Source organism: Hemitrygon akajei, chromosome 21, assembly GCF_048418815.1.
Source record: "Hemitrygon akajei chromosome 21, sHemAka1.3, whole genome shotgun sequence".
Classification (NCBI taxonomy): Eukaryota; Metazoa; Chordata; class Chondrichthyes; order Myliobatiformes; family Dasyatidae; genus Hemitrygon; species Hemitrygon akajei.
In genome coordinates, this window is record NC_133144.1 from 49,112,937 (window position 1) to 49,140,011 (window position 27,075).

The window sequence follows — 27,075 nt, forward strand, 5'->3', positions numbered from 1 at the left end:
TTACACTGATGACATGTTGGTCCCTCTTCTGTTGAATATTAAACCATTCATTCTCTAATGATACCTCCAATTTTCATTGATACTACCTTTCAGTATTGTGTCAGGCTGTAAACCAGTAATGCATCAAGATTATTGTATGCTTTCAGTCATGTTGATTTTTGTCTTTTTTATTTATTTAGAGAAACAACACGATAACAGGCTCTTCTGGCCCAATCAGGCCGCGTTGCCCGATTACACCCCTGTGAACAATTAACCTATTAACCCAAACGCCTTTTGATAGAGTTCCTTAAAAGTATTTTGACCATTTATAGGTGATCCCTTTACAGAAAGGTTTAAAAATCAATAACTGATTTTTTTTTTCTTGAACTGTTAATGGTTACATTCTGGGTTATTCTGCAGCTTAAGTCTAAAATTTCATTGCATTAAAACTTTTTTTATTCCTCTAGTTGAAGTTGTCGAATTAGTAAAATGTGCCATTTTATGCAAGAACTTTGTGTTTATATTATGAAATAAAATGAACTTGAAACATTTCATAGCAAAGAAAAGTTGAGTGAACTATGTACCGTAGGTCTTGCTATTACTATTAGCAAAACAAAAACCAGTTTCTCATTTACTTGGCACCATTAGTATGTTAAAGACATTCTAAGGTACTAAAAGGAGAGCATGCAGCTCTCTGGTACCAAATCACATTAAAGCATATGACTTCAACCTAGAGCCATATTAGGGATCATGATTAAGACAGGAAAGAGAGAAACATAAGGAAAATAGTTCTAATCTTCATGATCTAGACAGCCAAAGGGATGTCTGCAATTCATGAAGCAATGAACTCCTTCTCACTGGGTGTCTGAGAGGCTCCTTGTTTGTGTATCATGATAGTTTGATAATGCAGGCATCCAGGGCTTAAATTATCACGGTTAGGAATGTATAGGGGACATCATCCATCAGATCAAACACTTTAATATGGAATGTGTTCCCATCTAAGTACCTCTGTGGACTGCAATCCCGATAATGCTACCTGAACAAACATGAGGAAATCTGCAGATGCTGGAAATTCAAACAACAACACACACAAGATGCTGGTGGAACACAGCAGGCCAGGCAGCATCTATAGGGAGAAGCGCTGTCGACGTTTCGGGTCGAGACCCTTCGTCAGGACTAACCGAAAGGGAAGATAGTAAGGGATTTGAAAGTAGTGGGGGGAGGGGGAAATGCAAAATGATAGGAGAAGACCGGAGGGGGTGGGATGAAGCTAAGAGCTGGAAAGGTGATTGGCGAAAGTGATACAGAGCTGGAGAAGGGAAAGGATCATGGGATGGGAGGCCTCAGGAGAAAGTAAGGTGGGGGGGGGGGGAAGCACCAGAGGGCGATGGAGAACAGGCAAACAACTAAATATGTCAGGGATGGGGTAAGAAGGGGAGGAGGGGCATTAACAGAAGTTAGAGAAGTCAATGTTCATGCCATCAGGTTGGAGGCTACCCAGCAGCGGTATATAAGGTGTTGTTCCTCCAACCTGAGTTTGGATTCATTTTGACAATAGTGGAGGCCGTGGATAGACATATCAGAATGGGAATGGGAATGCTACCTGAAGTTGAATTCTGGCATAGAGCCTCTTGGAGTTTGCAGGTCTGGTGGGAGTATTGCATGCCTTCATCACTGAGGATCTCGCTAGCACTTTCCTGGCCCACATAACCATATTATTTCTAGCATGCTAGAGCATCTCAATGCTCCCTCTCAGACCCCTTCCTCTCCTATCTCTATCTTTACCTTCCTCCTGGAATGATGGTATTCTGAGTCTGCTCTCTCAGCTGAATGCTGACAAAGTATATTAGTCTCCGTAAGTATAGGTGCATGACAAGGCTGTGTGCTTAGCCCCCTGCTCTGCTCGCTTTACACTTAAGACTGTATAGATAAGCACAGCTACAATGCCATATTTAAGTTTGCTGACAACACCACTGTCATTGGCCGAATTAAAGGTGGTGACGGGTCAGCACATAGCAGGGAGATTGAAAACCTGTTTGGCTGATGCCACAACAACAACCCCTCACTCAGTGTCACCAAGACCATGGAGCTGATTATAGACTTCAGGAGGAGGAAAGTTTGGGCACCCCCGGTCAAAATTTCTGTTACTGTGAATAGCTAAGTGAGTAAAAGATGACCTGATTTCCAAAAGGCATGAAGTTAAAGATGACACGTTTCTTTAATATTTTAAGCAAGATTACTTTTTTATTTCCATCTTTTACTGTTTCAAAATAACAAAAAGGGAAAAGGGCCTGAAGCAAAGGTTGGGGCACACTGCATGGTCAGTACTTTAGTAACACCCCCTTTGGCTAGTATCACAGCTTGTAAACGCTTTCTGCAACTAGCTAAGAGTCCTTCAATCCTCCTTTGAGGGATTTTCACCCATTCTTCCTTGCAAAAGTCTTCTAGTTCTGTGAGATTCTTGGGCCATCTTGCATGCACTGTTCTTTTCAGGTCTATCCACAGATTTTCGATGATGTTTAGGTCAGGGGACTGCAGGGGCCATGGCAAAACCTTCAGCTTGTGCCTCTTGAGGTAATCCATTGTGGATTTTAAGGTGTGTTTAGCTTTTTGTTTTACAGACAGTGTGATGTTTGCTTCCAGAATTTGCTGGTATTTAATTGAAATCATTCTTCCCTCTACCAGTGAAATGTTCCCTGTACCACTGGCTGCAACACAAGCCCAAAGCATGTTCAATCCACCCCCGTGCTTAGCAATTGGAGAAGTGTTCTTTTCATGAAATTCTGCACCCTTTTTTCTCCAAATATACCTTTGTTCATGGCGGCCAAAAAGTTCTATTTTAACTTCATCAGTCCACAGGGCCTGTTTCCAAAATGCATCAGGCTTGTTTAGATGTTCCTTTGTAAACTTCTGACACTGAATTTTGTGGTGAGGGCACAGGAAAGGTTTTCTTCTGATGACTCTTTCATGAAGGTCATATTTATGCAGGTGTTGCTGCACAGTAGAACAGTGCACCACCACTCCAGAGTCTGCTAAATCTTCCTAAAGGTCTTTTGTAGTCAAACAGGGGTTTTGATTTGCCTTTCTAGCAATCCTACGAGCAGTTTTCTTGGTCTTCCAGACCTCAACTTGACCTCCATCGTTCCTGTTCATTGCTATTTCTTAATTACATTACGAACTGAGGAAACAGCTACCTAAAAACGCTTTGCTATCTTCTGATAGCCTTCTGCTGCTTTGTGGGCATCATTTATTTTTCTTTTCAGAGTGCTAGGCATCTGCTTAGAAGAGCCCATGGCTGCTTATTGTTGAGACAAGGTTTGAGTAGTCAAGGTATTTATAAAGCTTTGAAATTTGCATCACCTGGCCTTTCCTAATGATGACTGTGAACAAGCCATAGCCCTAACAAGCTAATTAAGGTCTGAGACCTTGGTAAAAGTTACCTGAGAGTTCAAATCACTGGGACTGCCCAAACTCCTTCATGGTGCTCCTTTCTTTTTTCACTCTAAAATTGTACAAAACAAAAATAATACACTAATCTTGCTTGAAATGTTGAAAAGAATGTTTCATCTTTAACTTCATGACTTTTGGAGATCAGTTCTTCATCTATTCACTGAACTATTCACAGTAACAGAAATTTTGACCAGGGGTGCCCAAACTTTTGCATGCCACTGTATATAAGCCAGTCCTTATCGGGAGATCAGAGTTGGAGATAGTCAACTGCTTTAAATTCCTCAGTGTTATTATTTCAGAGGATCTGTCCTGGGCCCAGCACATGGTGCAATTACAAAGGAAGCACGGAAATGTCTCTACTTTCTTAGAAGTTTGTGAATATTCGGCATGATATCTACAGTAAAACTTTGGGAAACTTCTATAGATGTATGGTTTAGAGTACCGTAGATTCCGGACTACAGAGCGCACCTGATTTTAAGCCGCTGGCTCTAATTTTAGAAATAAAATCATTTTTTTAATTGTAAAGGCCGCACCGGATTTTAGGCCGCACCGGATTTTCGGCCGCAGGTGTCCCACGTTGTAATATGAGATATTTACACAGAAAGATATTACACGTGAGGATTTTTTTAACTTTTAATTAAATACATATGGTAACAAAAATAAATACATATTGCAAATGCTTTTTTTCGAACCGTGCCCGTACGCGGCTACTTTTAAATATACGTTGCGTATACTTCTTTACTGAACAACATTCCAATATCTCCTAACGACTGGTAAAAAAATATATATATTGCAGCCTACCAGGAAAAGTTATTGATACCTTTAACTTAAAAGCAGAGTTCGCTCAGATCCAAAGCCGCTCGCGTAATGCGCTCCCCCCTCCTTTCCGTTTCATCGCAAACGGCATTTAAAAGCAGCGTTCGCTCGGATCCAAAGCCGCTCGCGTAATGCGCTCCCCCCCTCCGTCCCGTTTCATCGCAAACCGGCATTTTCCCACAAGACACCGCGAAACCGGGTGTGACGTCATAGCATCCCGCGATGTAGTACAGAAAACAAATATAGTTTAAACTAAGTAGCCAGCACAATGCTTCGAGTGTTTTCCATGTTGATGAGGGTGAGTACAAATGACTGATTTACAATAATTTAATTGTGAAAGTGCGCTTGATTTATCGTACAATTTCATTGGACCTCTGTGAACTACTCATCAATTTTATTGGTCTACTGTTACGAGGCAAAATGTTTACGAGGCAGCATGAAAAAAAACCATGCATTAGCCGCTTCGGATTATTGGCCGCAAAGTTCAAAGCTGTTCAAAATGTGGGAAAAAAGTAGCGGCTTAAAATCCGGAATCTACGGTATATTGACTGGTTGTGTCACAGCTTGGTTTAGAAACACCAATGCCCTTAATAGAATATCCTACAGAAAGTAGTAGATATGGCCCAGTCCATCACGGGTAAAGCTCTCCCCACCAGTGAGGACCTATACACTGAGTGTTGTTGCAGGAAAACAGCATCCATGATCAGGGACCCCACCACCCAGGACATGCTCTCTTCTCACTAATGCCATCAGGAAAAAGGTATAGAAGTCTCAGGACCCACACAATCTGTTTATTGAGGCTGTTGGCATCACCCATGTTGATGCCATTGCCCCAGTACACCAACACATAGAAGATTGTACTGGCGACAACAGGCTGGTAGAATATGTGAAGGAAAGGTCAGCATACTCCAAAGGACCTCAGTCCCCTCAGGAAGGGGAGGCAACTCTGGCCCTTCTTGTACACAGCCCCTGTGTCGGTGCTGCACTGTTTTCCATCTTTTGCATTATGGTTGTTTGTCCATACTGTTGGCTGCAGTCTTTCGATGATTCTATTATGTTTCTTGGATTTACTGTGTAAGGTCACAAGAAATGAATTTCAAGGTTGTATATGGTATCATATATGTACTCTGATAGTAAATCTACTTTGAACTTTGAATTTTAAAAGCAATGCCCTTTTGAATCATTCCAATATGTCAATCATTTAATGGCATATTTAATTTGGATGGTGGACTTGTCACTTGCTGGTTTGGAACATCTGGCAGAATAAAAGTTTATTGCACAATCATGGAAAGAGATTTCACTGTTCAGAGGTTCTCTGGATGTCAGCCCCTGAAGTTACAACTTAACTATGTGGCAGCTCTTTATGAACTCAAGTTAAAGACTATTTCTGTTTGATGGACCCAGCAGAGACTGGGTCAGGAAGGCCAAGCCATGACGAAGTAGCACAGGGGAGGTGCTGACACCATCTGCCTTCCCTTCCTTTTCGCAGCTACTGCATCTTGTGTTAATGTCACAAAGGAGTTTCTATTAGGCTCACTGGTGTGCTCAAGCACAGCTGTAAGCAACATTGTTCTAATATTCATTAGATCAATGCGAGGTAATGTTGTAGCTTTATAAAGACTTGGTTAGACCACACTTGGAGTATTGTACTATGTTCAGTTCTGGTCATCTCAGTATAGAAAGGATGTGGAAGCTTTAGAGTGGGTGCAGAGGAAACTTACTAGGATGCTACCTGGACTTGAAGGCATTTCTTATGAGGGTTGGTTAATCAATGAGCTAGAGCTTTTCACTTCGGATGAAAAATGTTGAGAGGTGACAGGTTGATGGGACGCATAGACTGAATGGGCAGCCAAAGACTTTTTCCCAGGCTGGAGAGGGCTAAACCAAGGGGGCTTAATTTTAAAGTGATTGGATGAAAGTATAGGGGGGAGGTCAGGGGTAAGGTTTTTATGGAGTAGTGGGTACATGCACTAGGGGTGGCAATGGAGGCAGATATGATAGGGATATTTAAGAGTCTCTTTGATAGGTGCATGGATGATAGAAAAATGAAGGACTAAGTGGGAGGGAAAGGTTAGATTGATCTTGGAGTAAGTTAAAAGATCAGCACAATATCATGTGCTGAAGGGCCCGTACTGTGCTGTAATGTTCTATGTTCCATAACAACATCAGAAAATAGGAGCAGCAGTGAGCCTCCTGTCTCTTCAAGCCTGCCCCACCATTCAATGCGATCATGTTTGAACTTCCCCAGACCTCATTTCTTCTGTGCCATTTCCTGATTGCCTTCAGTACCCCAGTCTTCCATACATTTATCTACTACTTCTTTAAATACTCCCAATGACTTGGCCTCCAAGAACTTCCAAGATTCACCACCCACTTCAAAACAAAGTTCTTATACGCTTCAGTTTTGAATGACTGTCCCCTCATCTTAAAATTAATGTGAATAAGAGTTCTAGAAAGACAACATTTGAAAAATTCAAATAAAGCAGGTAAAGTTAGGGGGAGAAAGCCTTTCCAACACCTTGAAATAAAGTACCTTTTATGTAGTTAATAAATGTACATCAAATTAGACATGAAATATTTGAACAGATGTTCACAACTATGATAGGGAATAAGCATAAGGTGTGTCATAAAGGAAAAGTTCAGTACAAAGGTTTAGGGAAAGAATTCCTGTGCTTAAGTATCTCGGCAACTAAATGCATAGAGACCAATGGTAAAAGTGATTAAAATCGGGAGGTGGAAGTGGCTGGATTTGGAAGATTACGGAGGGCTTGAATGGGGGGAGAGGTGAATATGCTTTAGTTGGGAGAATGCCGGTCAGAAGGTTGTGGGTCAGGCCACACTCTGGAGACTTGAATACCAAATTCCCTCAATGCAATCCTGAGAGATTGCTGCACTCTCAGAAGTCCGTCCATTGGAAGAGAATTTTTAACTAAGGCTCTGACTTGCCACTGGTGAATAACAGAGCAATACTTCATGAAGAAGCAGAGTTTCCCCTGCTGCTAACACTTGTCCTTCAGCCAACATCACAAAATCAGCTCATTTACAGTGCACATGCTGTGTTTCTTGTGTCAAGAGTGGTGCAAGGTACTAAAATGCAAACCTTTCAGTTAAAGTTTTTACATGAATCAAAATTATTGATTCCGAATCAGGTTTATTATCACTGACATATGTCATGCAGTACAGTGCAATACATAAAGTATTTTACAATAATATATATATATTTAAATAAGTAATGCTAAAAGAACAGAAGTAGTTGTTGCTTCAAATGAGCTTGGAAATCAAAGGTTTCCAGTGATGTTTGACGTGTGTGAAAAATGCTGTCTTATGACAGTAAAATAGCTCTCCCCTATTTCATTGAATAGCCGTCTATTGAGGCTATTTCAAAGTTCAAAGTAACTTTATTATCAAAGGACGTATATGTCACCATATACTACCCTGAGATTAATTTTTTGCAGGTATTCACAGTAGATGTAAAGAAATTCAATAGAATCAATGAAAAATTACACACAAAGACTGATCAGCAACCAATGTGTAAAACAAGAAAAGCTTGCACAAATACAAAAAAAATAATAATATCTAAATAAATAATGCTGAGAATATGACTTGTAGAGTCCTTGAAAGTAAGTCCATAGATTGTGGAATCAGTTCAGAGTTGAGGTGAGTGAAGTTGTCCATGCTGGTTCAGGAGCCTGATGGTTGAAGGATAATAGCTATTCCTTTACCAAATAGTATGGAACCTATGGCTCATGTGCTCCTTCTTAATGGTAGTGGCGAGAAGAGAGCATGGCCTGGATGGTGTGGGTTCTTGATGATGGTTGCGATTTCTTGTGGCAGTAGTCCTTGTAGATGTGCTGAATGGTGGGGTGGGCTTCTCCTGCTCTTTGCACCCATGCCTGTTGAAAAGGAGCAAGGTAGATTTAGGCTGTGACTCCTGGAGGTTACTACTCTTCAGGAATCTGTTGCAAATGTGCTGAAGGCTTCTGCCTCCTGACCCTAATTTCCCCTGAAGGTTTTGACCAGTTACCTGAAATTACTGATCCAGTATTACTATTTGTGTTGCTTATTGGGTATTGAGATTCCTGGTGTAGTGCCTTACACTTGGAATTAATTTTAGCATATACTGGGTTTTAGTATATACCGAAGACTTGCACCTATACTGCTGTACATGTTTCAAAGTGCTAAGCATTTCTCTTCTCTGTCACTTTTGCTAGTGACCATTTTACCTAGTTTCTCATGTTGCCAGCAGGAAACTTATCAATAGACGAGAGCTCACTCTTAATTGTGAATTTTCAGAGTAATCAAACTTTCCTCTCCTTGTTCTTGTCGTTGACAAACTCTCTTTTCACTGCATCTGTAGTTGCTATCAGCAAATAATGATGATAAGCAAAGCATTACTTTCTACACAGTACAGTGCCAGTGCAGAGGCTGAAAATTTAATAACTATAGCGAGTACCTGCCATGATTTCAAGATGTCCCAAAATCGCTTAACAGAAAATAAAATACTTTGAAGCTAAAAGCAAAGCAATAATTTTTGGTGGTACAGTCGAGCAGGTTGTAGAGCCACCCTGGCAAGCAAGGTTCAGTCTTGACCTTCGGCACTGTCTGTGTGGAGTTTGCATGTTCTCTTGTGAACACATGGATTTGCTCGAAGTACTGTGGATTCCTTCCATGAGCTAGAAATGTGTAGGCTGGTGGGCTACTTTGCTGTTGGAAATGGCTCCTAGTGTGCAGGGAGCTGTTGGAATATGGGGGAGCCACTGATGGGGAACATGGAAATGATAAAGTACATTAGGGTAGGGAAAACGGTTAAAAACACACACACAACACTGGAGGAACTCAGCAGGTCAGGCAGTATTTATGGAAAAGAGTAAATGGTCGACATTTCGGACCGCGACCCTTCTTCAGAACTGAGAAGGAAGGGGGAAAGGTGCCAGAATAAAAAAAGGTGGGGGAAGGAGAAAGAGGCTAGCTGTATGATGATAGGTGAATCCGGGTGGGTGGGAAAGATCAAGGGCTGGAGAAGAAGGAATTTGATAGGAGAGAAGAGAGGACAATAGGAGAAAGGGAAGGAGGAGGGGACCCAGGGTGAAGTAATAGGCAGGTGAGAAGTGGTGAAAGGTCTGAGTGGGGAATAGAGGAAGGGAGAGGGAGAAATTTGTTTACTGGAAGGTGACATTGATATTCATGCCATCAGATTGGAGGTACCCAGGCAGAATATAAGGGTGGACTCATCTTGCCACAAGAGAAGACCATGGATTGACAGATTGGAAAGGGAAAAATGGGTGTCTGGTCTTTGGTGTTCATGATGGACCAGAGGGCTTGTTTTTTATGTACAGCCCCATGACTCTAATTTGTGCACAGCAGATCCCATAGACTCTACTGGGATGACAACCCACTAATCTGTTTTCATGGTGTTGATTCAATGGGAAGTATGCTGTCCAAAGCCTCGCCTTTCTTGGGAGTCTTGGTCTGTTTAATTGGGAAGGACCTGCTTTTGACAAAGCAGCTCTATGTCCACTGGGACTGAGTGAGAATGATACTAAAAAAATTTTTGTAGTCACATCTCTGCAGTGGGATATCAGGATAGACACTCAACAGTGAAGAGAGTAACTATCAACAAAGGAACAGAGATCATGGATGGCCTGAAACATGTTTTTGTTGATGGCTCAGAAGAGATTTTCTCCTTTACCATTATTTTAATTGATATTAATATTTTAATTCACATTGGATAAATATTTTAATTCAAATTCATTCTAACATATAAATATTTCAAAAATATTATTAGTATTAGTTTATTATTGTCACATGTACTAAGATACAGTGAAAAGCTTGTCTTGCATACTGTTTATTAAAATCAAATCATTACACAGTGCCTCAAGCCACAATAAGGTTAAAAAAAAATAACAATGCAGAATAAAGTGTAAAAGCTACTGAAAAAATGCAGTGCAGTGCAAGATCGTGACAAAGTAGATCATGAGACCAAGAATTCATCTTAGAGTTATTTCAATAGTCTGATAGCAGTGGGAAAGAATCTCTCCTTGAGTTAAATGGTACTTGCTTTTAGGTTTTTTTTATCTCCTGCCTGATGGGAGAGGGGAAAAGAGAGAATGTCAAGGATGAGCAGGATTTTTGATCATGCTGGCTGGTTTACTGAGAGGCCGAGAAGTATAAGCAGAGGACGTGGAGGGGAGGCTGGTTCCTGCCATGTGCTGAGCTGCATCCACAACTCTTTGCCACTTCTTGCAGTCACTTGCAGAGTAGTTGCCATACCAATCTGTTGTGCATCCAGACAGTAAGCTTTCTATTGCGTGATGATAAAAGTCGATGGGGACGTGCTGAATTTCTTTAGCTTCCTGAGGAAGTAGAGGTGTTGGTGTGGTTTCTTGACTGCCACATTATTGTGGTTGGATCAGAATGTTGGCGATCACCAGGCTGTCAATGATGTTCACTCCTTGGAACTTCAAGCTCTCAACCTTCTCAACCTCAACACCGTTGATGGAGACAGGAGCATGTACATTACCCACCATCCCCCTTTCTGAAGTAAATGACTGTGTTCGACATTGAGGGAAAGGTCATTGTCATGACATCATGTCACTGAGCTCTCCATCTCATTACCTATGATCATAAGCAATTTTTAAATAAGTTAAAGGCTAAGCTATCACATGGCTATCCAGGTGTACATGGGTAGGTTCTCAGGATCTGCTGCCTGAAGGCTGGTCGCCACTCTTGGATTCCTCTACCTTCCACAGTTGCCATGGCAATGAGGACATGACTACTAAGTGCCAACAGGATGGGGAGTGAGGTGAAGAAATTCTAAGCATGGGTTGAATTGAATACAATTGAGTCCACAATTCCGAGGATCTCACCTGGTCCCTGAACTCCTCCATCCTGATCAAAAAGGCGCAACTGCGCCTTTATTTCCTGTGGAGCATCAAGAAAGTTCACCTCTGTCCCAGGATACTGACAGACTTTTACCGCTGTATCATTGAGAGTATGCTCACCAACTGTATCTCATTGTGGTATGGCAATTGTCCCGTATCGGACCGCAAAGCACTCCAGCGTGTGGTGAAAACTGCCCAGCGGATTAACGGCACCCAATTGCCCACCATTGAGAACATCTACCATAAACGCTGCCTGGGCAGGGCGAAAAGCATTATCAAGGATGCATCTCACCCTAACCATGGACTTTTTACTCTCCTCCCATCCGGTAGGTGCTGCAGCAGCCTCCTCTCCCGCACCAGCAGGCTCAGGAAGAGCTTCTTCCCTGAGGCTGTGACCCTGCTGAACCTCACATCACAGCGCTAAGCAGTATTGCACCCATATTGTACTGTCTCAGTACTTTTATATTTGTGTTTATATTTGATATTCACTTTTTATTCGCAGTTATTTTGTAAATAAAACTACTCTTTGTATTTCTGGTTAGATGCTAACTGCATTTCATTTGGCTTTGTATCTGTACTAAAACACAATGGCAATAAAGGTGAATCTAATCTAATCTAATCCAGTCCTGTGTTTCATATTGAAAACATTACACCAAACTTTGAAAAATCAGACATAAAAGTGAGTATAAAGCCAGGGCGAGAGAATGGGACAAATAAGAGAAGTGTGCTTAGATGTACCATCGAAGTGAGTCAGGATCATGGAAAAGATTTCCAGTGTATTACTTTTGTAATCATATTCATTGTTAAACTGGACAGCATGAAGAACTAATGTGACTAAGCTTCAGGGACCTGGGAGCCTCAGGTTTAATTTCTTTGCTGACTTCATCTTTAATGTATTGATTGATGCAAGAGGAGATATGGTATGAAGGGAAATTAGGAAGAGATAATTGAATTAATATTGGAAGAAGGTCTTGGAAGTAGCAAATCATGACTGAGGGTAACAGAGTGTCAGAATAAATAGGAGAGGGTTAACATAGAACTGGGTGGAAAGCAATGCTAAAGGGCTGAAACAATGTGGACTATTTAACGGCTCAAAATTAAAGTTACATCGCCGGTGGTATCCATTTGGCTCATTCTAACATGGTTGGGTCTGTAGCCCCTGGGTTACATGTGATTGAGTTAAGAATTTGTAATCTCATGGAAATGGTGCCCTTAAACTGACCTTGAGCAGAAGTTACAAACTATTCTGATTTTGCTAGGTGTGATTTCATGTTTACAAAGCTGCATTGTGAGTTTAATGAAGTGACTTCACCTTCTAAATGAGGTGAAGTTACTTAACATGTTCACACCAATGTTAGTGTATCGAGGTGGTATCTCCCATCAGACAATAAATGGTGAAGTAATGAATAGATCTGGGTATCTTCTGTTAAAAAATTATTAGTTTATTTTAGTTTTCAAGTTTCACTTCTTTACCTTGTCAAAAGCATCATTATATGCCCAAATTGAATGTATTAAGCATTTAGAATAACTTTATTCCTCGATTAGATGAGCACATTACTCAAATAGAGTTAACAAAAGTGGCCACAGTGTGTTTGAAAGTAGATAATAAGATAATGGAAATTTATTGAATGTGCTTTGCTTGTTTATTTGCTTTGGCCAAATAACCTACTGGGATGTTTACTTTTACAGGTAACACCAACAGCATCTTTGCTTTAGATTACATCAGTGGAGCCTTAACTCTCAATGGCCCTCTGGATCGAGAAAATCCCCTCTACAGCTCGGGGTTCACATTGACTGTGAGGGTGAGTGACTCCAGTTCAGAGTTTTCCATGAAGAAAATTCAATGAGATTCTGTGCCCAAGAATAGTTTAAAACACCCAGGTCACGCTGTCTGCTGTATCAGGTGGGAAACAAAATGAACACAAGATATTTCACCAAGACAGAGACAAGAATCTGCAGAACCAATCAAGAACCTGGAGGAACTCCTGGTCTGGTAACATCTGTGGAGGAAAATGTACTGTCAGGCATTGGTCAAGACCATCTGGAGTGAAAGTTCGAGGGGAGATTGCCAGTGCAAAAAGTGAAGGGAAGGGGTAGATTCAGGTGATGCAGGGTAATAGGCCAACGGGGGAGATGAGATTGGAAATAGTGACAGAAACTAGAAAGTTTTCATATCAGCTATTCCCCCCTCCATCTTTCAGTCCAGTTGAAGGGTCCAAAAAGCAACGTTCATTGTTCATTTCTCTCTACAGTTGTCTGAAGCGCTGAGTTCCTCTGGCATCTTCTTTGTTGCTCCATAATTCCACCAAATCTTTTTGTGGCTTCTGAAATAGGCCTGATGTGATTGTCTTTCATATAGTGAGATAAACATGCAAATATTTGAATTAGGGGCCCATTGGCCCTGTTCCATCATTCATGAAGATCACGGCTAATCTGACTATAAATACATTCTCAAGTGCTTATGCTAACCTTTCACATTCTTTCTAACCAAATATCTATCTCTACCTTCAGATACTCAAAGACCACTCCCATCACCCTTTGTGAAAGAGGGTTAAAGACTCATGATCCTTAGTAAAGTGCCTCATCTCTGTCACTTAGCCTTTAACCCAAATTCAAGATCCTTCCATGAAAGGAAGCACCTTGTATATTTCAATTAATTTTGCCTTTCACTTTCAGCAGATATGAGGCCAGTCCATCCAGCTTTACTCATAATTTGCCCATTCGTTATCAATCCAGTAATCCTTCTCTGAATGACTATTAGAGGACTGACATTCCCCTTTAAGCATACCAATACTATACCCAGTACTCGATGTGTTGTCTCACCAGTGCTCTACTGCTTATAAATGAAGCATGCCCTCACTACTTTTGCATTAAACCCCCTCACAATAAATGATAACTTTCCTAATTACTTGTTGTACCTGCACATTAGCCTTTTGTGAATGGTAGATCAGGAAGTTCACTTTCAATTGCCTGGGTTAACTGTGCTGTACAGTATGAACTGCATACACAGGTTCTGCAGCCCACTTCTGTTAAATTCAGAAGAGAATCACATACATAATATGATCAGATTGTGTGATTGCCTGGGGACTAATATCTATGCTGGTTATTGCATTGCAACATTTATCTGTATTTCAAGGTGTGTCTATAGATGAACACATTTAAAAACAAGTGCTCCAAATTTACTACAGAAGCTTGAAGTATTAATTTTAAAGTGAAATTTTGTATAGTTTTGACAAATAAATTAATCCATTAATTTATCACTTCTGCACTATTGTTTGACAGTTGCATGTCATTATTGCAACTATTTGCTTATCTTTCAAGAGTCTTAATTAACTTGGATCTGTTCTAAAACTTGAGCAAGTTAAGGAAAGGTTGGTGTGTGCTAATTTCCATGATGCTTTCAAATTAGAGCTGTGAAAATTGTCAGCTGGAAATAGGTTTGCTCTTTTTTTGCCAAGATCAGTGTGTGCTGGTGGCCAGATTTCCTTGCAAGGCTAGATTGGATTTGAAACATTCTGATTCTACTTCCCTTACTTTTCTAATGAAGCATTCGGTATGCTCTGCACAGAATGGACCGGTGGCACAGTAGGTAGTGCACAGCTTCAGTGTACTAGGTTCATTCCTGATCCCAGATGTTCTGTGTGGATTTCCGTTTCTTCCAGTGACTGCTCAAGTTTCTTCTGGGTGTTCCGGTTTCACCCACCATCCCAACAACAGGTTAATTGGCTCTCTAATATTACTCCTCATGTTGGTGGATGGCAGGAGAGTCTAGGGGTATTTGAAGGGCATGTGAGAGAGAGGTGGCATGGAAATGTGGTGGGAGGTGGGAGGGAGACTGATGAGAATGCCCTGAAGGCCAGCGGAGACCTGATCATCTGTATCCCATGTAATTCATTTTCCCTTAGTCCTCTTCAACAGGAAACCTCTTCAGTCAATATAGTTCCATATACTTACATTATCATTCACCATTATTACTTATTTATGCTTTGGCTTGAACTCCAATCCCCCTTTAGCTCTCAATAGCCCACAAATCTTGGCTTTAAATAAGCTTAATGACTGGACATCCACAGTTGCCTAGAGTAGAAAAATCCAAAGATTCACAGCACCTCAAGACAAGAAATTCATTTTTATTCTGATATTCTTTCTCCATGTTCTAGACGGCCTGAGTACACCACCGTTCCAACCCCAGCCACAGGAGACATCCTCACAGATTTTACTTCACAAGGCTCCTCAGAATCTTTTGCAATTTACTGGGAGCACCTGAGCAATGAGAGTAAGCCCTTGCTTAATCTTCCCTTCCTCCCAGTCCTCCAATGTGTTTTGTTCATAGACACAGAGGGCAACTCATTCATCCTCCCAGAATCTAGCCCAGGCATGGACCTGGAAACTTAATGAAGACTTCAACACTCAGATCTCCACAAGCAGATCCACGCAGCCAGCACTGTGAGTCTAGTCGCTCAAAACAGATGCTTTGGAAGTTTTCACCCCTTGTGCTTTGTTGTTCATATTAACTGTAATTTCTGCAATCCTCGCGTGATTTCATTGCTGATTTTATTGACCTTTTTGTCAGGACCGAAAATATGAGCATCTGTACTGAAAATTACTAAAATTTGATACCAGGGCCCAAGAGTGAACAGGATGTGTTGCTGTAGTTCCACTGCACACCGTTTGTTGGAAATTGTGAAAGCCAAAGCATGAAATATACTTCCAGCCTTTTAATCTTAACTCAAATGTTTCCATTTAATATCAGCGAATGTATATATTATACAGCCTGAAGTTCTTGCTCTTCATAGACATCCACGAAAAGCAGAAGAGTACCACAAAGAATGAGTGGTAACAAGGTTAGAACCCCAAAGCCCCCTTCTCCCCCTCCCACACACAAGTAGCAGCAAAGCATCAACCCTCCCCCTCACTCTCCCCCTCCCCTGCTTACTTCAGCAAAAAGAATTAGCACCCACCAAGCAAGCAATAGCAAAGCCCCCAAGAGAGGTATGATCTGCAATACAACAAAAATTGATCGCTCACCCCAACAAATTTGACATGCCACTGGCTCTCTCTTAGTAATAAAGAGGCAGAGAGGTGTCACACAGCGAGAAGGAAGTCTAACAAAACAAAAAACAACTCACTGATTGTGATGTTAAAGTCTGCCGCGTCTCTTTTTTCCCTGAGTTCTCCGATTTGACAATCAGCAGCAAACTCTCCCCCACTATTGAATGAAAGAGAGAGCGATCCAAATACAGAGGCCTCCAACAGCTCATATGCTGTTTGTGATTAGATGTTTTCTCCCACGAGGCTTCATCAGGTGACACCAACATGGAACTGGCTTGTCCACAGGGCCACAGAGCCTCAGAACCCTGAAGTTTCCAGGCCACATCCTTGCAATATCAGAAAATGGCTGGTTGGTGATTCCTGGGAGTGGGAACCATTGCTGTAAAGAACCACAGCTGAAGTGCAGCTGTAGATCAAGGACGATGACAGGACCCCATTCACTTTTGAAAGGAAAAAGGAAGAGACGTTAAAGGAAGAAATTAAACTGTTTTCACAGATGAGCTTGAAGAAGCTGATCTGTGGCGCCATCGTAGCTCTGCCTGTATAAGGTTCTGAAGACTGGTCTCGGCCTATGGATGCTGCCTGACGTGCAAAGTTACTCCAGCATTTTGTCAGTTTCTCTGTAAGAACATGATGGGCTGAGTGTCCTCCTTTGTGCTGGAAATATCTCAGGCTGAGTTTTATCATGTTGATTCCTTGATGTATTTTATATTTCAGTTCAGTGGGTCCCTACTTAACTACCAATGGGAATGTGCTAAAGCTTTCTGAGTGACTGCCCTTGGATTAGTTGCCCCATCCTGAGGCGCTGTTCTCTAACATTGTCCCATTGGGCTGGGTGCTTCATCTCTTACTTTTAGTCAACTCATTGTAGGAGATTGAATCTTCCTGATGCATCAGCTAGAATCAAATGCAACCAATCTTTATTGTGGCATCTTAAACCACAAGGCATGCCTTCTTTGGCAACAGGGAACTTTCTGTCGAGACAGTGACAACAATGATATTTTAGTGTATTTGGCCTCCCAGCAGGCATCCGAAAAGGTGAATCTCTTGAGCAGAAATAGAAAACGTGGAACTGCTGGTAATACATAGATGTGTTCTGAAGACAGGTTTATGGACATAAACTGAGCAGAAGTAAATGGGCAATTTTTGGGTTAGTCTGCCATCACCACTGGGGCTGCTAACCTGAAGTTGCATCAGTTGACAAATTACATAGAACGTAGAACTCAAAGCAGTTCAGCACAGTACAGGCCTTTTGGCCCATGATGTTGTGCTGAATTATTAACCTAATCTAAGTTCAATCTAATCTTTCCCTCCTAAATAGCCCTTCATTTTTCTGTCATCTATGTTCCCTATCTAGGAGTCTTAAAAATGTCCCTAATGTTTCTTCCCCTCCCAGCACCCCTTGCAGGGTATGTCACGCACCCACCACTCGGAGTAAAAAAAAGGGAAAAACAACTTACTTCTGACATTGCTCCAATCACCTTAAAATTATGGCCCCTTGCATTAGCTATTTTTGCCCTGGGATAAAGTCTCTGCCTGCCCACTTGATCTATGCCGCTTATCATCTTGTACACCTCTGTGAAGTCACTTCTCACCTTCCTTTGCTCTAAAGAGAAAAGCCCTACCTAACCTTATCAACGTCTCTGCATAGCTCAGTCCCTCAAGTCATGGTAACATCTTTGTAAATCTGCTCCACACTCTTTCCAGTTTAACAGCATATTTAATATTGCAGGGCAACCAATACCATAAGACCTGCTCCACCAGTCATTCATGCCGGATCCTATTTTTTCTCCTCCTCAATCCCAGTTCCTGGCCTTCTCCTTGTAACCTTTGATGCCACGTCCAATCAAGAACATATCAATCTCTGCCTTAAATACACCCAACAAACTGGCCTCCACAGCTGCATGTGGCAACAAATTCCACAAATTCACCACCCTTTGGCTGAAGAAAATTTCTCCACATCTCTGTTTTGAAATGTCGCTCCTCTATCCTGAGGCTGAGCCCTCTTGTCCTAGGCTCGTCCACCATGGGAAGCATCCTTTCCATATCTACTCTGTCTAGGCCTTTCAACATTCAAAAGGTTTCAATGGAATCCCCCTTCATCCTTCTGAATTCCAGCGAGTACAGACACAGAGTCATCAAACATTCCTCGTATGATAACGCTTTCATTCCTGAAATTATTCTTGTGAACCTCCTCTGGACCCTCTCCAATGCCAGCACATCTTTTCTAAGAGGAGGTGCCTAAAACTGTTCACAATACTCAAGGTGAGTCCTTACCAGTGCCTTATAAAGCCTCAGCATCACATCCTTGCTCATGCATTCTAGACCTCTTGAAATGAATGTTAACATGGCATTTGCCTTCCTCACCACTGACTCGACCTGCAAGATAACCTTTAGGGTGTTCTGCACAAGGACTCCAAGACTCCCTTTGCATCTCAGATTTTTGGATTTTCTCCCCATTTAGAAAATAATCTGCACATTTATTTCTACTACCAAAGTGCATGACTATGCATTTTCCAACATTGTATTTCATTTGCCACTTTCTTGCCCATTCTCCTAATCTGTCTAAGTCCTTCTGCATCCTACCTGTTTCCTCAACATGACCTGCTCCTCCACCAATCTTCATATCATCTGCATACTTGACAACAAAGCCATCTATTCCATCATCTAAATAATTTATATACAGCATAAAAAGAAGTGGTCCCAACATCGACCTCTGTGGAACACCACTAGTTACTGGCAGCCAACCAGAAAAGGATCCTTTTATTCCCACTCACTGCTTCCTACCAATTAGCCAATGCTCTTAACCATGTTAGTAACTTTCCTGTAATACCACGAGCTTTTAACTTGGTAAGCAGCCTCATCTGTGGCACCTTGTCAAAGGCCTTCTGAAAGTCCAAATATTACAACATCCACTGCATCCCCTTTATCTATCCTACTTGTAATCTCCTTAAAGAATTCCAACAGATTCATCAGGCAAGATTTTCCCTGAAGGAGACCGTGCTGACTTTGTACTATCTTGTTTTGTGTCATCAAGTACTCCATCATCTCATCCTTAACAATGGGCTATAACATCTTCCCAACCACTGAGATCAGGCTAACTGGTCTGAACACAGTATGCCAAATTCAGCCTCACCAATGTCTTGTACCAGAAAAAAAGTTTATAAAGCAAGCAGTTTATTTGATGCTGCTAATTTCAACAAGTTTTTAAATAATATGTGAATAAATAAATAGTCAAGGTATGTTACATTGGTATCTATGCTCTCAGATTTCTTTGTATCTCCATTACACTAGGATGGTGGATATTAACATTAATTCAACTCATGAACTCTTGATGTGTCTCCTGGGCAGCTTTTAAAGGCTGGGATTTGAGCAAAGCATTTCCTTCTCATTAGACTGTTCTTTTCTGGTATTAAATACTTTGTTCTATATTGATGGACATGTTTAATGTGCTGCTTTAGAATGCACAAATCTATAAACGTTTATAGGAAGCTGTAATTACTGAAGTCCATGAGCTGATGTATGTAAATCTTTAGCTGTAAAACACACTTGGACCACATATAGTCCATGTGGAAACAATGGAAACTCATTAAAACACCAGCACTTCAGGAAGGAAAAGAATGGATATGTTATCAATGGCTGCAAACACCTGATTTTTATTCTGAGCTTTTTATCCAAGAAATCATAACTAAAGCTGCCAGCACATTAATGTGTAAAACATTAAGCTTTTAATATCCGACTATAATGATTCTTTAATCCAGCATTAACTTTTAAAAGGATTTTGTATATTTTTAAATTTTGGAGCTAAGTAGGATAATTTAAACAGAAGCTAAGTTTATCTACTTTCTGCTTGTCTGCTATATATTTATTTCTGTGAAGTTATACCTTCCTTTTCTTCTAGTTTACGTGCAACTGTTAGTGTTTTCATCGTCATATGGTCTCCTGCCTGTTCCTCCTGTGTGCCAGTCCAAGTAAAAATTACATTTGGGTTCTACCAACTACAGTAATTCCACCCTCATTAAAATTTTGCTATCTGATCCAAGAGGCCATGACATGTCTGATTTCCAGGACCCAATTGTGTCACTGAATCCTCAAGTTCTTGATGACAGAATGCCTCTCAGATACATGGCCCAGGGATTCATTAGAGGATTAGCATCTACAACACAAGCTGTCCATGACTAGTTTGGCCATAACAATGCAATTCTTCACCAGCTGGTGTTCGTTCCAAATTGTAAAATCTGACTGGGGAATAAAAATAAATACTTTCCTTCAGTTGCTAGAAATAGAACCTTAAAATACTGACACTGCTACCCAGATGGGTGACCCAGCCCAGGTTACATATTCAATGTCCTACAAATTATTGGATCCTATTGGGTGACTCTCATTGGCCAGATAGTTCAGATCCTGCTTTGCATGTGAATATGGGATGATGATGATCACTGTGTCATTATCCAGCAGTGAGATACACTGAAACTAATCTGCCTCAGTTGGGACTTCGGCATCGCCCATTTATTGGATATTAATTTTTTTAAATAATTTTTTTAATTGAATTTTCAAATGGTTACAGAAGGAAAAAAATTATCAATCCTTCACCCCTCCCCTTAACCCCTCCCCCTAACATATCCCCGTAGAAAGAGAAAAAGAAAGAAAATGCCTGGATATCGGAAGATCCCCACATGCTCCATGGAGTTCATAATAGCTTTAGTATATATATTTCTTTCTTTCCCAAAATAACCAATAATTTTATCTTTGGAGCACCTATATATTTAATCCTATCTTTTGTAAATAAGGGCGCCAAATTTTCAGAAATATTTCATATTTATCTCTTAAATTATAAGTAATTTTTTCAAATGGAATGCAGATAAAAGCTATATCTATTTTCATTTTATTAATGTATGTTAAAATTTTTCTTTTCACCGGTCCATTAAGTCCATTAACATTAAAACTTTAAAAATTCAGTGAATTAGTCATTATTTTTAACAGGGTTACTCCAGTCTATAGTAATACCTAACTTTTCAACTTTCGTAGTACCTTGGGGAATCTTTTAAAAATTCTCCGTGTTGCTATGTGTCTTCCCCCCCCCCCCCCGATTGTCCAGGCAAAGAAAGAAAGATTAAAGAAAAATAGATTATAAAAAAAAACAAAATACCCCCCTACTAATGTTGTGAATTAAAAAAAAACTCAACATTACCCCCCTCCGTTGTACGGGTCATGGCAGTCGCCATGATTACACACGTGAATCCCATAGCAATCGATCCGAAGTTCCCCCAGCTCCCCCGTAACATTAAAAAGTATATATAAGAGAAGAAAAAATAATATCACTACTCTCAATTAATACTTCTCAGATTTTTACCTTTCTCCCCCTGTATCATATAATTAATATATTTAAATATTCTTCTGTCCTTAAACATCCATCAACTCCATTCACTGTCCCTGTCTTCATCTTTAATCCATTTCACTTTTAAATCTTTGGCTGTGGTTAGTGAATATTTGGGAGTTTTTGTGCAAATTCTTCCACATCCCGATAATCAGTAAAAGATCTTCTTTTTCCGTCATCCAAAAAAATTATCAGGGTTGCCGGGTGGCACAATATAAATTTATAACCCTTTTCCTATAAAACTTTTTTTGCTGGGTTAAATTCCTTCTTTCTCTTCAAAAGGTCATAACTTATATCAGGATAGAAAAGAACTGTTTTCCCTTCTATCATCAATGGCCTGTTTCTCTTTCTGGCACATTGGGCAGATGCCTTCAAGATCTTTTCTTTATCTTGATATCTTAAGCATTTTATCAAGATTGTTCGTGGGTTTTGATCAACTTGAGGTCTTGATCTTAAGGCTCTGTGAGCCCTTTCAATTTCAATTAACTGGGTTCCTTCTTCCATTTCCGAAATCCATTTTTGAAAAAAATTTATTGGATCCTGTCCCTCTATACCTTCTTTAAGTCCAATAATCTTAATATTATTTCATCTGCTAAAATTTTCAAGTGCATCCACTTTTTCCAACAACCATTTTCTTTCTGATGTCCAGGCAGAAATATTATCTTCCATTTTATTCACTCTATCAATGGTGTCTCCCGTTGTTTCTTCCAAGTTTTTAATTTTCTTGTCCATTTTGTCCTGTCTTTTCATCATTTTATCAAACATAATCTTCATATTTTTATTTTTTTTATTACTTTTAATGCTTTTAATTCATGCATTATTTGCACCAAAGATTTTTTAATATCTCCAATATCACCTCCAACCTCTTCCTGTTGCTCTTCTTTGTTTGTCTCTTCATCTTCGTCTGATTTATCCAGAGAATCTGATTCCACCTCATATTCACTTTCACTTTCAGTTCCGATCGTAGCTGGGATTTGTAGTTTGGGTTGCTCGTGTTTGCGCATGCCCCTTCCTTCATGCATGCGCAATTCCTGTTACTCTTTTTTTTGGAAACGGTTGATGTTGCCGCAGTTTCCTGTTCTGTATCGCCGAAGGTAAAATGCACTTGAGCCCGAGGCTCTTTCATGGCGGCCGGCCTTGATTCTTTTCCAACTTGTGTTGTCTTCAAAGTAGTAGTTTTCTTCTGCTTCTGTTTAGGAGACATATCTTAAGACAATACTGAGCAGTTTATAAGTAATTCTTAAAAAAGTATTTACTAACTTTTCTTCACTTAAATATTATTTTACTGGTTTTTTACGGGAGAGATGGATTTCCATGTCTCGATCCTACGTCACCACGTGACGTCCCCCCGGATATTACTTCTTGTAATACACTGACACACCTCTAGTTCACTTTCCTTAAAGATATTATAAAGTAGTGTGATAACATTTCTAGTGAATCAGGTTTGCTTAAATGGAGCACTGGAAATCAGGCATTGCTGTATTTAAAGGGAGCTTGAGAAATGTGGTCCTGGAGGGTTTAAAGAGGAGTGCAGGATACTGGGCCCAGTGACTTCTCAGAGAATATGGGAAACTGAATTCAGTGAAACATTTGCCAAATCTTTGGATTTCTGAACAATGGGACAGAGTTCTATTGCATCTGCATGTCTGACTGGTACTGCTTGTGCTTTTTATAATCCCCAGTTGTCTGTATCTTTAATTATCATTCCTATTTGTGTTAATCTGCCTGACTATTCTTTTCCATCAGTGTGTTCAGCTGTATCTGTGCATTGATGTGCGGCTTATGAGTTACTTAACCAAGTCAATCCATTTATCAAAGTTTCTGTGTTTTTTCCACGCAATGATTTCATGTACTGAAATTTATCATCTTCAGTTTTCTGGGAAGTGCCTTCCCTTTCAGCTTTGACATCCAAGCATCTGAAATAATGCAAATATGGCTGACAAAGTTTGCTCAGCAAGTTCCCATAAGCGACAGTCCAGTAAATTTCACTTAGTGCTGTTAATTGATGAATAACCATTAGCCAGAAATGAAGGAGAACTCCCTTACTGATGTTTGATGAAGTGCAGTGGGTTCTCGTGTGTGCAGTATTTCATCCCAAAAGTGGTGCCTGTGATAATTCAGCACTGCTTCAGTACATTGGAGGATTTTCAGCCGAGCATCTTGTGTCTCGTTCCATTCACTGAGACTAGAATCCGCCACTCTTCTGACATTCAACCATAACCAATTGTCAACTGTATTTGCTGATGTTCGGGTGACAGTGAGGCATTCCTCAAGGAAGCCTGCTCTGAAATATCTCCAGCTGCCTGCAATAGATGCTGCATCAGATCAATTAAACATAGTCAGTGCATTTGAGTAATTATTGGCAATTCTGCAGTCTTTGCAAAAGGCCTGAGGAAATGCAGGAACTAAGGGTGCAGATTCAGATTCAGTGGAACTCCATTTGTGCCTATTCAACACTTGACCAATTGGCTGTAATTTGGATTGATTCTTGCAGAGTCCTGAAACGCTCGTAAACCATAATATAGCTATCCATTCCTGTAGGAATGGGATTCAGAAGTGGCCTGGTCTCTGGCTGTTTCAGGAATCACAACAACCTGACCCTGTGAAGATAGCAGAACTAACAACAAAGCAAAACTCACTCAGTGGTTGAACAATGTTTATTTTGTCCAAAAAAAAGCATCAGAGGACTCTATGCACACAGTGACCACTTTATTAGCTTACACCTTCTTAATAATACAAATCTATTCAACCATTTAGGTGGTAGCAACTCAATGCATAGAAGCATACAGACACGGTCAAGAGATTTAGTTGTTGTTCAGACCAAACATGAGAAGAAATATGATCCAAATGACTTTGACTGTGAAATGACTGTTGGTGCCAGACAGGTGTCAGGACACTGGAGCAGGGATCCAATTGCAGACCTAGTACTGTGCACACAGTGATATTAATTGAGTAACAAATTCCGAGGTGCAAACAAAGTTAACGTCAAAGTTTAGGCAAAGATCAAAACAGCCAGAGAAATCCAAAAACCAGAATCGGGAAACACGCGGAGTCAATATTCAGACAGACAGTACAGATACAAGTGCTGGAAAAACTCAGAAAAATTCACTGGTACAATCTGGCAACAAACAGGTGAAAATACAGGACAGAAATACACTCAGCAATAAACAGAGAGGCAGATGTTAGGTGGAGCACATTGAGACACAGGTGGCAGCAATACAGGTAATCATGAGAAGCAGATGAGAGACGGACTACTCAGTAATACAGGGGCCGGAGTAGAGCAGGAGCGGGGACAAGAGCACGTGGCAATACAAAACCCCAGGCTGACAGCTAGGGGGAAACACAAAAAAAGACAGAGTTCAACTGGAGGTGCGAAAAACAAAAAAAATCCGGTGAGCTGTAGTTCTGTGAGCAAAAATGGCCTTGTTAATGAGAGTAATTCAAATAACCATACATTACAATGTGGTGTGCAGAAGATCATCTCTGAGCACAAAGCAAGTCAAACTGTGAAGTGGATGGACTACAGCAGCAGAAGCCCTCAGGAGATACATAATAAAGTGGCCACGAGCATTAAAGTTTGCCTCCTCACCAGGTTTTTAACTATCCTTGTGTAAATGAGTAACTACTTTTGCTTGATAATGTTCACCTGAAGCCTCTTGCTGCATTGAAGATGCAATTTAAGCTCTGTCTGATGAAGTACAGTAATGTTTCAAGCAGCCACAATATTGACACTTTATTCCCTAAGGGGAGAAAAACTTCCACTTGCGTTTACACTCCTCAGAAGCTTCATTGAATTTTGCACTGTGAACACTTCCAAGACCTGTCACTGCTCTAAGTCAATTTAATCAAAGTAGATATCTGTCAACCCTGAGATTCATTTTCTTGTGGGCATACGCAATAAATCCAATAACTGTACTAGAATCAATGAAAGATCACACCAACAAGATGGACAACCAATGAGCAAAAGACAACAAACAGTGCAAATATAAAAATGAAACGAACAAAGAAATAACAATAATAATAAGCAAATAAGCAATAAATATGCTATTCTGTAAAATTTCAGCTCTAAATCTATGTCTAATCAAGTCATGAAGGTATTTGTACAAGACGTTGGTGAGACCACACCTGGAGTACTTTGTACAGTTTTGGTTACCCAAAGAAGTCATTAAGCTGGGAAGGGGGCAAAGAAGATTTATGAGAGTGTTATCAGGACTTGAGGGCTTGGGAGAGGTTAGACAGGCTAGGACTTTTATCAATGAGAGTGTAAGAGCCTGAGCAGTGATCTTATTGAGGTGTAAGAATAAAATGCACACATTTCAATTTCCATGGGAATTGAATCAAAATCTTGACTGCATAGGTTGAAGGTGAGAGGGGAACAATTTAAAAGGGACTGGAGAGACAATTTCCTCACACTGAGAGTGGGGTGTATACGGAGCAGGTTGTCTGACAAAGTTGTTGAGGCTGGTACAATAACAACATTAAAAGCCAGTTAGACATGTCTGTGGATTGGGCAAGTTTAGAGTAGGGGTTCCCAACCTGGGGTTCACTGATCTACTGTGTAATGGTATTGGTTCATGTTATAAAAACAATTGGGAAACCCTGGTTTTGAGGGACGTGGGCCAAACATGGACAAATAGACAAGTTTAGGTGGTTATCTTGAGTGGCATGACTAAGTTAGTTTGAAGACCCTGTTTCTGAGCTATAGGAATCTGTCACCCTATGACTCTAATGGTGTAAGGCTTGTCAAACTGTTAACAGATTGTGCTATTAATGAACTTTTCCTCTGAATCGTTTATGACATTAGTTGGAGATGGGTCTGCTTTATTAGACTAGCAATGTAACTGTGACAGGAATATATTCATGATGTTTATTCTGTCATCACCTCCACTTGATGTTTTCCAATTTAGTTAGAGCTCTTTCAACTACATATCTTAAAACTCAAGAGATTTTGCAGATGCTGGAAATCAGAGCAACATGCAAAATGTTGGTGGAACTCAACAGGTCAGGCAGTAGCTATGGAAGGCAATAAACAGTTGATATTTTGGGCTGAGATCCTTCATCAAGACTAGAAAAGGAGGAGGAAGAAACCAGATTAAGGTGGTGTGGTGGGGGAAGGTGTGCTGTAGATAAGAAGTACAGGTGATAGATGAAACTAGGTGAGGGGAAAGGTGGATGAGAGGGGATGAAGTAGGAAACTGGGAAGTGATGGGTGGAAAAGGCAAAATGCTAAAGAAGAAGAAATGTGTTAGGGGAGGAGAGTGGACCAAGGGAGACAAGGAACGAGGTTGGGTACCAGAGGGAAGTAATGGACAGGTGAGATGAACATCTCTTAGCTATTCCTGAATTTAATTGCATCATCAACAACAACTGTGCTTTTAACTTGCAAGGCTACAAGTTCTGAGATTCCTTCTCTAAGTTCCCTGTCCACTTTTGCTCTGGCGTTCCTTAGTACCTTTAGATTAATCCATACTTTTGGTCAGCTGTCCTAATATCCCTTTGATTAGTTTGGAATCTCTAGTTGGA

General features: G+C 40.5%; 1 protein-coding gene across 1 annotated transcript in view; it reads left to right on the plus strand.

Moving 5' to 3' along the window:
* cdh23 (cadherin-related 23) overlaps nucleotides 1-27,075 on the plus strand; it is a 1,051,763-nt gene that overhangs the window by 368,975 nt on the left and 655,713 nt on the right. Inside the window, exon 10 of the mRNA XM_073025359.1 lies at nucleotides 12,816-12,928. Within this exon, the coding sequence (XP_072881460.1) occupies nucleotides 12,816-12,928 (113 nt within the window). The remainder of the gene's footprint in view (nucleotides 1-12,815; nucleotides 12,929-27,075) is intronic.